Source organism: Octodon degus, unplaced genomic scaffold, assembly GCF_000260255.1.
Source record: "Octodon degus isolate 3935 unplaced genomic scaffold, OctDeg1.0 scaffold00076, whole genome shotgun sequence".
Lineage (NCBI taxonomy): Eukaryota > Metazoa > Chordata > Mammalia > Rodentia > Octodontidae > Octodon > Octodon degus.
Window position 1 is genome coordinate 9395708 of NW_004524652.1, and position 13234 is coordinate 9408941.

At 37.7% G+C, this 13234-nt stretch overlaps 1 protein-coding gene across 2 annotated transcripts in view; it reads right to left on the reverse strand.

Moving 5' to 3' along the window:
- Naa25 (N(alpha)-acetyltransferase 25, NatB auxiliary subunit) overlaps positions 1-13234 on the reverse strand; it is a 72951-nt gene that overhangs the window by 19439 nt on the left and 40278 nt on the right. For both annotated transcript variants that reach the window (XM_023720581.1, XM_023720580.1), the window contains 5 exons: positions 9508-9688; positions 7997-8096; positions 3478-3629; positions 2492-2617; positions 56-299 (listed from right to left, as the gene is read on the reverse strand). In XM_023720581.1, the coding sequence (XP_023576349.1) occupies positions 56-299; positions 2492-2617; positions 3478-3629; positions 7997-8096; positions 9508-9688 (803 nt within the window). The remainder of the gene's footprint in view (positions 1-55; positions 300-2491; positions 2618-3477; positions 3630-7996; positions 8097-9507; positions 9689-13234) is intronic.

Here is a 13234-nt window from a genome sequence, read left to right on the forward strand (position 1 = left end):
AAAAAAAAAAAACATCATAAATGATTGCAGCTCTGACAACCAATACTTTAAATACCTGAATTTCCTTCTCAATAAATCGCTTTCCTGTCTCCACAGCTGCCTCCAGCTGTTGAAGGAGCAAACGAAGAATATCAATCCGGGAGGATACACCATTCTCAGCAGTCTTTTCTGAGTTCTTTGGCTCCACAGCATGGTTAAGACTTGGAAGTCCACTGATCAACCTCAATGTTAATGAACGAATTCTTAACCACATGGTCTCTTCCTCCAAGGAAAGTTTCTTATGCTCTTCAGAAACATCCCTTCAACAGAAATATCATCAGACCATCCATTTTATTCAATCTGTTGCCTTCAAATTTTTCAACATTTGCTGTTACCAGTCAAGGAAGCACTTTTGAATGAACCCAGCATCCATTTACCATCTGAATCTCGGACAAGCCAAATATTGTCTGAAACTTCATCTCTCTCAGTAAAATGGGCATAACATTCTAGCTACAGATCATTTCCCCCTGAGACTTTTTTCACTGATGACTAAAGTACATCATTCCACAAAGAATTCAAATGACAAGGGGCCAGGGAGATGGCGCAGTGGAAGAAGCGCTTCCCTGGCAAGCACAAGGGCCTGAGTTCAATTCCTGATTCTGCCAAAAAAAAGGACAAGTAAAAATTACAAAGTGTGTGTGTGTGTGGGGGGGTGTCCTGATAACGAAATACCCAGAAGCTTGATATAAATCCTTTTGGATTTTTATAATACAGAAGCTAGAAGTATAGCTCAGTGGTAGAATATACATGATGGGGAAAGAAGCAGAGGGGCAGAGATAAGATAGTAGGCCTGTAAACATCATCTTTAGAAGGGTCTAGTCCACTGGCAAGGTTGACCCCAGCTGATGTCTGAAAGCTTGTACTCTAACCATTCCTTAAGTGTCAAGAGCACTCACTGTACCTAGAATGTTCAAACTACATGGTTTATAGTGAACATCTTGTTTCCTTCTGGGAGACTGGGATGTTGGAACAAGCTGGGCATGGCCACTAGCAACCTTGGGCATGGAATCTCTATCCAACTTTCCTATGAGAAACACTACACATATGTGACTGCATTTTTCCCTGCTAATGAGGAGTACATTTGGTATGTCTCCTCACAGGAGGACTGGGCAATGAAAATCTGCACATGGAATTTTCTAGGCTCTGCCAGTGCCTTTTCCTTTGCTATCCTGTCATGTGTCCTTTTCCTATAACAAACCTTAGTCATGAGTGCAACTATATGCTGAATCTGGACTCATTCTAATAAATCACAGAATGTGATCCTGTCAAACTACAAGTCATATTTTCAAAACAACCTCATATGGCCAGCCATTCTTATATTGCTGTGCATTTATTTCCTTAGGCTGCATTTTCCTAGATGCAGATACATTAAAATAAAGGGTAGTTTATTTATTTATTTATTTATTTATTTATTTATTTAGCGATACCAGGGATTGAACTCAGGACCCTGTGCTTGCCAGGCAAGTGCTTATTCTACTGAGCTATCTCCCCAGGCCCAATGGCAGCATTTTAAAATCTTGATTTTAGCGTATTGCTAAAATCCATATAGGAAGGTTATATAAAACTATCATGATATAAATACATGATAATACCCATTTTTTCATACAACCTTGTTAATCATGTTTTAATCTTTTGTTAGAAATAAAATTTATATTTCTACAGTGCATTTCTTTGAAATCCTTATTAATTCCTTTGTACAAGGTATTTCCCATTTTCTTTCTGTTGATTTATTAGGAATTTTCTGTAGAGATGAAGGATATTAACATATACAAAGAAATTAGGACCAGGGGTGGTGGCACCTATCTTTTATCCCAGCACTTGGACGGCCTCTGAGACAGGAGGATCGCCATGAGTTTCAGGCCAGCCAGGACGCCATAGGGAATTCAAGGCTGGCTTGACTACATACCGAGACCATGTCTCAAAATCTCGAAAAAGCAAGAAATGAAAGAGGTGTACAAAGAGAGAGGGAGGAAAAAGGGGAGGGAGAAACTAGGGACTGAGGATGAAAAGTTCTTGCCTAGCACATACAAAGCCCTGGGTTGAATTACTGTATCTCTCAAACACACACACCATGGAGAAATTGACCAATGTACTATAAATCTTTTAAGATCTAACAAATTTAACTTCCAGGGTTGAAATACTCCTAAACATTCTCCACTTACTTTAAATGTGTCTTACAATTTTTCTAGAATTTCTAAGGAGTTTTAACACATGATTTTTAATCTATCTAGAATTTGTTCTCATACATACATAAAGTAGATCTAAATTTTAGAGACAGATAGCGCTAATAGTCGCAACATAGGAATAAGATGTATTTTCTTTCTTTGGCTTACCTATATTTTCTTATGTCAACAAAGAACATACTATTTTATATTTGTATAAAAAGGAGTTTTAAAAATCTTAGATTCATCTAATTATTTAGAAATAAACTGCTTGTGGTTAAATCTCTTACCTGTCTTTTGGATCCCAGCTAAAGAAAACATTTAAATCTCTGTTATCTCGCAATTCTTCCCATGGAATGTCATCCTCTTCTGGCCTAAGATTCATTGACTTGATACTTTCTGCTAAACTAGTTGATCTGTAACACAAAGTAACTATGTCATATTACAAAGAAAAATAGACATGACATATACTACCCAGGTCTGTGTTTTACTAGAAAGACAGGAAGGGAAATAAAGGAAGAATTTACTATTAAGAAATAACTAAATGAAGTGTGGTATATGCCTATAGTCCCAGCACCCTAGAAGGCTCAGGCAAGAGGATCACTGTGAGTTTGAAGCTTGCCTCAGTTACATAGTGAATTCAAGACCAGCCTGAAACACATAGTGAAATCCTATCTCAAAAAAAAAAAAAAAGGACCAAGGGTCAGGGAGATGGCTCAGTAGAATAAGTGCTTCCCTGGCAAATGCAAGGGCCTAAATTCAATCCCCGGTTCCACCAAAAAAAAAAAAAAAAAAAAAAAAAAAAAAAAAGAAAAGGACCAAGGGCTGACTAAATAGCTCAGGGGATTAAAGTGCCTGCAAGTAGGAGCAGGGGCTGGGGGGGCTTGATCCCGGGTCTGCCACCCCCCCCCCAGGGCGCACTGAGACAGCAACTGAGAATGGGCATGGTGGCACATGCCTCTAATCACTATGAGTCTGATCTAGTAGTGAGACCCTGAATACCTGTAGACTCTTCCCTAAAACACAAGAAAAAAAAAAAAGGACCAAGGGACAAGGATCCTGCCTAAAAAGGCTTCTGAATTGGATCTGAAGATGCTGCTAACAGTACTCTTATCATTCTCCATGATAGGCTAGAGGCTGTTCCCCTGTTTTCTTTTTTTTCCTTCATCACATTTTCCTTATTTTAAGCCTGCTAGTAATCCCCATGAGTTCATTAATGGTTCTACAGCATCTAAGATCATCCCATAGCTCTTTTTACCTCTCACATAATACTTACATATTGGCTTCAAGTAGAAGATCTAACAGCATCCGTTCAGTACGGACTTGTGCAAAATGTAGAGAATTATTCAGCCTGTTCCTAAAAGCGATAAACTCAGGAATCTTCTCAAATGCACCATATTTGTAAGCTTGAATAATATATTCTGAGGTCTGGGAAGGAAAGATATCACCTTGGTATAAATATTACATTTTAGGCAATGTAAGCAAACTCTGTCAGCCGAAACAAAATATTTGGGTTAAAATTAAGCAAAGTTTTGAACCCAATCTTTAAAGGTCTTAGTCAAACAGAGTATTAGCTTTTAAAAATGTTACTTTTCTGCCTTCCTGCACATGATTCACATGACTGCTTTAGTATTACTAATTTGCAATACCCAGCTGTCATTACCATCTCATGAACCTTCTCTACGCAACTACTGCAACAGGACTGGAGACTTTGTTATGCCACATCAGACAAAAATTTGGTGAGTGCCATTCTGGAAGGGATATTACTCCATGTTTTTCTGCATCCAAGAAAACCTTGTTTTATATAAAAGTTCCACCCCACACACCCAAAATAAAAATTCTCCTTCAGAAAAAAAAAGACTGCTCCTTGGTTTTCTAACTACATCACATACACATATATGCATTACATCAGAATAGAAGACACCATACAAAAGACTGAAAAATTCATGTACAAATCCATTCTGAGGACAGAAAGACTCCAAGACCAGGTTTCTTGTCCATAGACAAGTGAAAGGAACATTTATCACATGTGTTTTAATTGTCAATTAACACATGTATACACGTAAAACATTACAGAACAGAGGCAAGATAAAGAATTCTAACCAGAAATCTTGGCACAATAGAAGAACATCTCAGGGAAGGCCATTTCACAGGTGGGGGCCTATAACATCAGAATCAGAAGAAAGATCAACCCTTTGGGCCAAGAAAGTGTTAGCTCAAAGTTGATGTCTACCCCAAAAGATCTTTTTCTAGAAAAAGCCAGTCTTTTTTCACAGCCTCAATTAGCTCTAGCCCCATCTCCATTATTTCTGAGTAATCTGCCCAGTAGAAAATAGGCCAATAGTCAACAACATACCCTCTGATACACAGCCTCGCAGGGTTCATTTCAGGCCGCGGGATTGCGCCACGGGCGCTAATTCAACTGCATTCGATGCGGCTTTTAAACCCCCATGGGACACCTCGGCGAGCTGTTTGCCTGCAGTATCTGGAGAAATTAAAGACGGACGGACACAAGAAAATTAAAAAGATTACTTGTGATCCTGCAGGTTTAAAGAGGGACTATCTGAAAAAGCTTGAGTGTACTTTCTAGCTTGATTAAGACAGTGATAAGCCCCATCGAGAAGAGGCCAGAACACTAACCACATATGCCTATTCTACGGCCTCTTGGCTTCGAAAATACAGCAAGGTTTACTATCCCTTGCAATAGGAACGTACAGCTTGAAAAAGCTGGGAACATTTGATGCAGCAAATAATCAGGACAAAAATATGACTCTGGCAAATCCAAACTTATAAACTACAGTTCTAAAACATGCTGTGGTAAAAGAACCCAGTCTCACCAAGTATAGCCGAAGTTTTAATTTGAGAGGTCTATGGAACACCACTATAGATAAAGCATAGTAGCTTTTGAAACAGAAAACTGAGGGGCAACAAGGAGACAGTATAAATGTCAACAAACTAAGAACGCAGCTGTAGTCCTGCTTATCATATTTAGATAGTCCTCCTTAAACACTGCAGTAAATTACCCTGTAGAGCTGGACGGAGGCCAGAAGTGACCATTAGCACAAAGACTGGGGAAGTATTTCTATTTGAGAGGCTAAATCCTTAATGGAACTACAGGTAAAATTGGAACCCACAGGCATATATTAAAGACTTTTGAATGGAATATATTGTCCATACCTATTTCTATTCAATTATGTACCAATGAAGTTAGTTAGATCCCACATAGATTCCTGAAATGAACCCTGGTAACTGTAAAATTAGCAAAATACATGGACATCAGACCCCTAAATACTTCTAAAAAAGATTTGAAAAGATTATCTTTAATAAAAAATATTTAAGTAGCCACAAATATTTGATCTAAAACTCTAGCATGGATTACCATGTTGTAAAATAACCTATTCCAAAGTAAGATGACAGCAGACAATGACCTATTAGAAAGAAAAATATTATGTACACCTTCCAAAGATAACTTTTAATCCTATAGCAAAAGGCTGTTATATTAATCATGCTGGATTTTCTAACTAAGGACTAAGTGTTCTTTCAAGAAGTTAGTTGGGAAGTGAAATATATCAGCTGCCCAAGGAAAAAGCATGTGGGGATCCCTAAAACTACAAAAGTAAAAGACATAGAACATGGAGCTCTGGCTTTGAGACACATTTCTAAAACTATGAGAAAAAGGTTTCATACACACAATGTGGGACTACAAGTACAACCTGTTTCCGATTCTCTCAGGAGACAGTCCACATCACCATCTGCTTCCTTATTTAAGAATGTAGAAATCAAGGTCAAGGTGCATTTTTCTTGCTGTAGTGTGTCTTTCTTTTTCCTCCAGACTCTTTAGGAGTGAGTATCTACTTCAGTGTCACTAAATTAGTTCTATCCTAAATTGCTAGTAGTCCTAGCCTTCAATCAATAAAACGCCATAATTTTATCACATATATTCAATTAAATCAGGCAATCCTGCTACACAGAATCATCAGCAAAACATCATATTTATAATATATATATATATATATATATAATATATATATACGTAAAATATCTATTCCAAAGATGACAGCATATACATTTCACTGAGAATAACACACTCCTTGAAAATCCTCTGTGCTTTCTTTTTTGCTAATATAAACTAGTACTTCTTTGTTGCCAAAATCATGACTGATATGGTTCTTTAAGAATGCCAGCTAAATGAAGGCTGAGTAAAACACAGCCATCAGACTTGAATGGTTCCTTATTCCCACCGCACAACTATTTGAGAAACAAAATTTTGTAAAGGATTCTTCAGTAAGTCAAATGTGCCTTTAAACTCTTTCTTCTAAATACAGAAATGATAACCAAAATTATGAGACTTGATGAAATCTATTATTTTGATTCTGAGTTAGTGGAACTCCTTGAAAACAAAGAAGGGAAAACACAGGTAACTTGAACTCACAGTGAAAACTTGCAGATTTATACTTCAACTGTCCACTCACACTAGATTTCAAAGCCTAATGTCCTAGAGATGCCTTCTGGTCTCTAAAGCCGGGCCAGCATCATCTAAGCAATGTGCTCAGATATATACACCCACTTTCTTCTCTCACTGCTTAGAAGTTATGTCACAAAAGGGATCTAAACAGAGATATCAATCACTGGTATCAACCAACTATTAGTACACAGCTCATTATCTAAGCAGATAGCACCCCACTTTCTAACTGCTCAGAGTTGTCCTGCACTACTGCAACCTCCTACGCCATGCCCTGAAGCTGAAAGAACATAACTATCAGAAGCTGATAACAATAAACCTATACTCCAGTCTTCAGAAACTTTTTACCTTGCCTTCTATTTAATACACCTGAACTAGATGGAGGATAATTAGCCATGACTCTTACAGTTTGTTTTTTAAGTTTAAAAACAAAAAACCTTAAGAGTACTGTTAAGAAACATCCCAGATGACAGCTTCCTCCCAAGTTCTTAGTTGCTGAGAGACAGTGAGACTGGAAAGCTATGAGCAAGAATTGCCACGGTCAAATTCCAGGAAGTCAGTCTTAAAAATGTGTGAAAACCAAGTAGGCAGAGAATCACAAAAACCTCTGCTTAACCAAGTAAAAACCAAGTCTGTTTGCAGTGAAAAATATGGTGCAAATCCCATCCTTTTATTATGGCACAGACCAGCTCTCTTTTGTTGCCACTGTAAAAAAAAAGGTACAATTGACCTAATTCTCTTGAAATGTCCTTCAACCAGTCAACTTCATAATTCTTTTTCACTTCTTTTTGCTTTTTAAAAAAAAAATTCTTAAACCAAGGATCTTGTACATACTACATGAATTACACCACTGAGCTATACCTCTAGCCTCCAGTAGTTGAGATTACAGACAAGCATGTGCCACCAACCCCTCCCAGGCTATAAATTCTTATGGGCTATTTCTTATACCTTGGAAAAAGTCTTAGAGATTGAAAGACAAATCTAACTGGTGTTAACAGTTCTTAGTTTGGTAAGACTTCATTTCAGTTTGAGATGGTGGCATATGTCTGTGATCCCAGCACTTGTGAAACTGAGGCAGAAGGATTGCTATGAGCTTAAGGCCAGGCTTGGCTACATCTCAAGTAACAATTGATAAATAAAAATTCAGTTTTAAAAGTAACTTTCCAACAATTATTTAAACATACCCACATCCCAGAAACCCAAGTATCTAACACCCTTGGTCCATAAACTATGCCTAAGGCACTTGTCACACAGCACAGGGCCTCTCGAGACATGTGCACCATCTCATTCATACAATCAATAGGCCCCATAGTAAAAATGGTTTTGCACTTACATCTTTCTGGTTGGAGTGGAAAAACCTGAGTGCGAAGTTACAGGACTGGGATGCAGCAGCATACTGACCTAGAGATTCAGCGTATCGGGTCAAAAGATAGCTGGGTTGGAAAGAAAGAAAAACATACATGTTTTACTTACCCACTTTCAGGATTAAACACTACACTTCGAATCACTATGCCAAATCAATAGCTAAGCATAAAGAAAAAGTAAAATATCCTGCCATTTAAAAGAATCTGGGGGGTGGGGGCAGGGAGATGGCTCAGGGGAATAAGCACTTCCTTGGCAAGTGCAAGGACCTGAGTTCAATCCCTGGTTCTGCCAAAAATAAATAAATAAATAAATAAAATAAAATAACCTAGGGGGCTGGCACCACACCCCACACCAGTTCCCTCCCTCTCCTCCCTCCCCACCGAAGGCTTGCTGAGCCAGCCACTGAGACTGGACATGGTGTCGCATGCCTGTAATCCCAACGCTAGGGAGGCTGAGATAGGAGGATCACTAAGGGTCAATCTGTGTGGTGAGACCCTGTAGACCCTGTACTAAAAAAGATAAAATAATCTAGGGCCAGAGAGATAGCTCAGTGGCTTAAGTGTCTGCCTGGCAAGCACAAGGTCCTGAGTTTGATCTCTGATACAAAAAAAAAAGATGTATAATGTACATCTGCTGATTTCCCACATACAGATTGTACAAATACAAAAGAAAGAAAAAGAAATAACTTGGAGAATCAAATAAAAAACAAACAATAATGGCAATGTTCATCCTTTTTTGCAGGAAACCTAAAGTTGCATCCCATGGTTTCTTTATACCTTGCCAATTAATGAAGTACAAACACTGTAACAGCACTCTATTCCTAAAACAACACCAGAGGGAATAAAGAAAATGTTCTTAATTACACAAAAGAGTCAAAGCACAAATTTAGAAGTACATCTTAGGTCAATAAGGGAAGAATAAATGGCAGCCTCCACTGTAAGGCATAAATTAAGATTTCAAAAATAATGTGCTAAGAATAAATATTCATAACCGCTAGTTGCCTAGGGTGTAGCTCATGGCATAGTACACTTCAGATGTGTGAGGCTCTGGACTCAATCCCTAGCATCTAAAAAAAAAAAAGTATCAACATAGCTGGTTGCTCTCTCTGGGAGAAAACTTTTTTACCATTTTGATTGTACAGTTTAATATAACCACAAGGGCTGGTGAGATGGCTCAGTGGTCTAAAGCACCTACTTAGAACAAGCTTGGCAAAGCACAGGGACCGCGGTTCAATCTCCCAGCACCACATGCCAGCCAGCCCCGCCCCCTGGTGGGCTGAGCTGGCCACACACACACACACACACACACAAATAAATTTGAAAAAAAATAAAATAACCACAAAATGTTAGGAAATATAAGCTATTCTTTACAATGGATAATAATAGTTGATGATTTAATATTAGGAACAACCGTACAGTTAAAATCTTAAAGTGAGAGTGTGTGGCTCGCCAATCACTATTCAGAGTATATACTACCAACCCAATGGTGTCATGCTGGATATGCTTAGCATCAAGGCTGGAGTAAAGATCCACCACTGGTTCAAATGCACCCAGCATACAGTAGATTCGAACAAGCAGCAATTTGAATTGAGCATTGGAGGGGCTATGGGTTAATCCTTCTTCCAGCAGGGTCAGGGCCTGCCACACAGCAGTCTCGTCACCTAAAATCAAAGTATATATTATATTACATACTTATCTTGACAGTAAATGGAGATTTCTCAAAAACAAAATTTTGCCCTCATTACTTCTCTTATTCCATGAATGATTTTAGATGGTAGAAAATAAATGTTAGATAAACACAACTAAAATAGAGAACTAAGTACATAGTCAGTTCTTAAATATGCCCTTTGTAAAAATGATGCAGTTTTAAGTGGTCAGATCTCATGGGAAGAAGTTATACAATTTCACGGGATTCTGAATCCTGGAATACATACACTTTGAAAGAAAGCTAGAGCCAACCAGTTTTTCCTCACAAGACTCTAGAGAGTGATTCTCTAGACACTGTTCTTCATTCTTTTTCCTTTTTGTATTTTTAGGGAAGGGTCTACAGAGTGTTCAAGGTCTCATTACTAGATCGGCCTTGTAGTGACCCACCTGTTTACAGCCTTGCAAGAGCTGGGATTACAGGTGTGCACCACCACGTCCAGTCTCAATTGCCATCTCAGTGTGCCCCGGGGGCGGGGCCGGCACAGCAGGCCTGGGCATCAAACCCCCAGCACTTTCATCCACTATTTGGCTGGACTTGGACACTATTTTTCTTTCATATGTAACTCTACTAACAGGATGTCACAATCAGACAAACCAAAATGCTATGCTTTTTTTATAGCCTCCCCAAAATTATAAAAGGTTATATATGTATTAGTATCAACTTATTCTTTAAGATCTAGCTAAACAAAATAAGAAACACAGTGAAAACATTATATATAAAAACATTCATTTTGCTGTCCAATGCTGAGAGGATAATGACAGTAATATCCACATAAAGAAACACTATCCAGGCATAGCAGCATACACATATAATTCCAGCACTTGGGAAGCTGAGACAGAAGGATCACTGTGAGTTCGAGGCCAGCTAAGGCTACATAGTGAGCTCAAGGACAGCCTTAACAGCATAGTGAGACCCTATCTTAACCAAAAAAAAAAAAAAGGAAAAAAAAAAATACAGCTATTTGACATCAATAAAGTTTGCTTATGCAACAATGTTCAATCAACACACAGAAAATTCAAACTATAAAATACAGAGAAAAACAAGAAAACATGCAAAAATGGTAGCATACGTTTGGGGTCTGAAGAAGCAAGACTATAAACTAGTTTCTAAAATTTTTACACAGTAAAAAGAGCTAAAAACAGGGGCCAGAGAATATAGCTCAGTACAATAAGCACTTGCCTAGCAAGCACAAGGACCTGAGTTCAATCCCTGGTTCCGCAAAACAAAAAACAAACAAATAAAAAAAGAGCTAAAACAAAAAGTCCTATACATTAAAATTTTAAGGCTGTTCTATATAGTTTATTTCTAAAAGTAGAGGCCTTAGGGGCAACCCATTTGGGTCTCCCTTCTGTCCCTCGCCTGGACAGCTTTCTTTTCCCCAGTAAATATATTCTGCTCTTAAAAAAAAAAAAAGTAGAGGCCTTAGATAAATACCACTTATAATCCTACTCCTCACTATGAAAATTACCCATAATCTATCCAAACCATTACTATTTTTACATATTTTTTCTTGGTAATCACTTTTACGTAGTAGTACTCATAGCACACATCCAGTTTTGTCTTCTACTATTGTAAATGTTTCCCTGTGTTCCCATTCTGTATTTCCTATCATAATTTTATGTAATTCAACAATCACTAAGGTCCTGAGCTGAATCACTGGTGTGCTGAGTTCAATCACCAGTACCAAGGGGGAAAAAAAAAATCACTGACATACATTCTGGGGCAGTACTGGACATAAGACTGGAAATAAAAGTCACAGGTGAGTTCCTGGCCTCAAGAAGCTTAAATTTTGAGTAGAGACAAATAGGTAATTAGAATGTAAGAAATCCTGCTTTTCTTCTACTTTATTCCCATCAATAATATGTAATAAGCACAAGTGTCCCCACACACACACACAAAAAAAAAGGTTAATAAAAGAAAATATCAGGAAGTGGAACTTTAAAAAGTGACCCCATGCTTGGAGTGCCTGTCATTTTGGTCTTCTAAATAATGTACTTCTTGTCATGACATACTAATTATTGCCATACTGTCTCAAGTAAAAGTTTTTTTAAATTTTTTTTATGTTTTTTCTTTTAAAAAAAGGGTAATAAATGAAAAAAAGACACAAGAAAAAGAAAAAAAAAATGTCACAGGTCTGTCCTGTTACAATTCTGCATATGGTTAGATTTCTAAATTTCTTTGTAAAAATATGTAAAAGCTCATTTCTAGTTTTTAAAAATTATTTTCCCTTCATATTCTGTAAGGACTTAAAGCTCAACATATCAATACTTGATGGAAAACATCTGTTCCATGATATGCCTAAGATGTTTGATATTTAGACAGATAGGGTAAACTGAACTGCATATATTGCAGGTTAATAAGCTTCTCTTCTGGAGGGTTAACAACCTAAGGTAGCAGATCAAAAATTGGAGAAAAGGAAGGGCTGCAAGGTCAGCCAACATTTTGGCCCTAGCCTTTCAAGGTCAGTGAAGACTCTGGACATAGGAGAACCTGTACTATAACATCATGTAACTCAATTGTGCCCCAAATTTTCTGATCAAGGAGATTATGGAGCCACAGAGGAATGTGTTTGATGATGTACAGTGTGCCTGGGGAGAGTCATATGGAGAGAAAACATTCTCTCAGGCTTTCACAGAGCAAATTGGTCAAGCCATGGCCGTGACTCATCCTCATGGCTGACACTGACGAAGGATCTACAAAGTACAGTACAGGGCTACAGGATAAATCCTGAGGGTATTTGACTGACCTTATCAGATACAAAAGTTACATTTCTTATTATATAGGTCTTGCTTTATCTTGGTCTTAACCATCCAGCAGAAAAGTATAAAAACGAGGTATATAAAATAAAGCCATATTAATACGATGAGCTGTAAAAGGCTCAAGTCAATAATTTCTGAGGATAACCCACTACTATTATAGACTGCTGGACAGTGTTGGATTGTTTTGCTGAATTCAGGCACCTATAGTATTTAGATGCCAAAAGAATACCCACTTTTGACAGGATTAAACAAAAAAAAAAGGGGATACAAAGGAAAGATCATTTTGTATTTGTATATACAAAATAGTTGGGATGGATATACAGCTATTTTTGCTTAATTCAATGAGAAGAAAGATGTGTACTAATAGTGTTTGGACAGGATATCCTGTCTGCTTCTTGTACTATGGATAACCACTAAGCAGATAACAATGTACAATGTATTGATTATCGAAACTGTCCTATTAATCAGCTTTGAAATTGTCTCACTCATATTTGTTTCTCAATAAAATAAAGTTTAAAAATAAATAAATAAAACTGATCCAAATACCATCTGTGGAATCATCTGACTTCCTCAGTGACTCACAATGCTGCCTTTAGTATGTTTATATTTTTGTCTTAAAAGGGCCAATCAGAACTTATTCCAGGGGCTGGTGAGATGGCTCAGTGGTCTAAAGCACCTACTTGGAACAAGCTTAGCAAAGCACAAAGGACCACAGTTCAATCCCCAGCACCACATGCCAG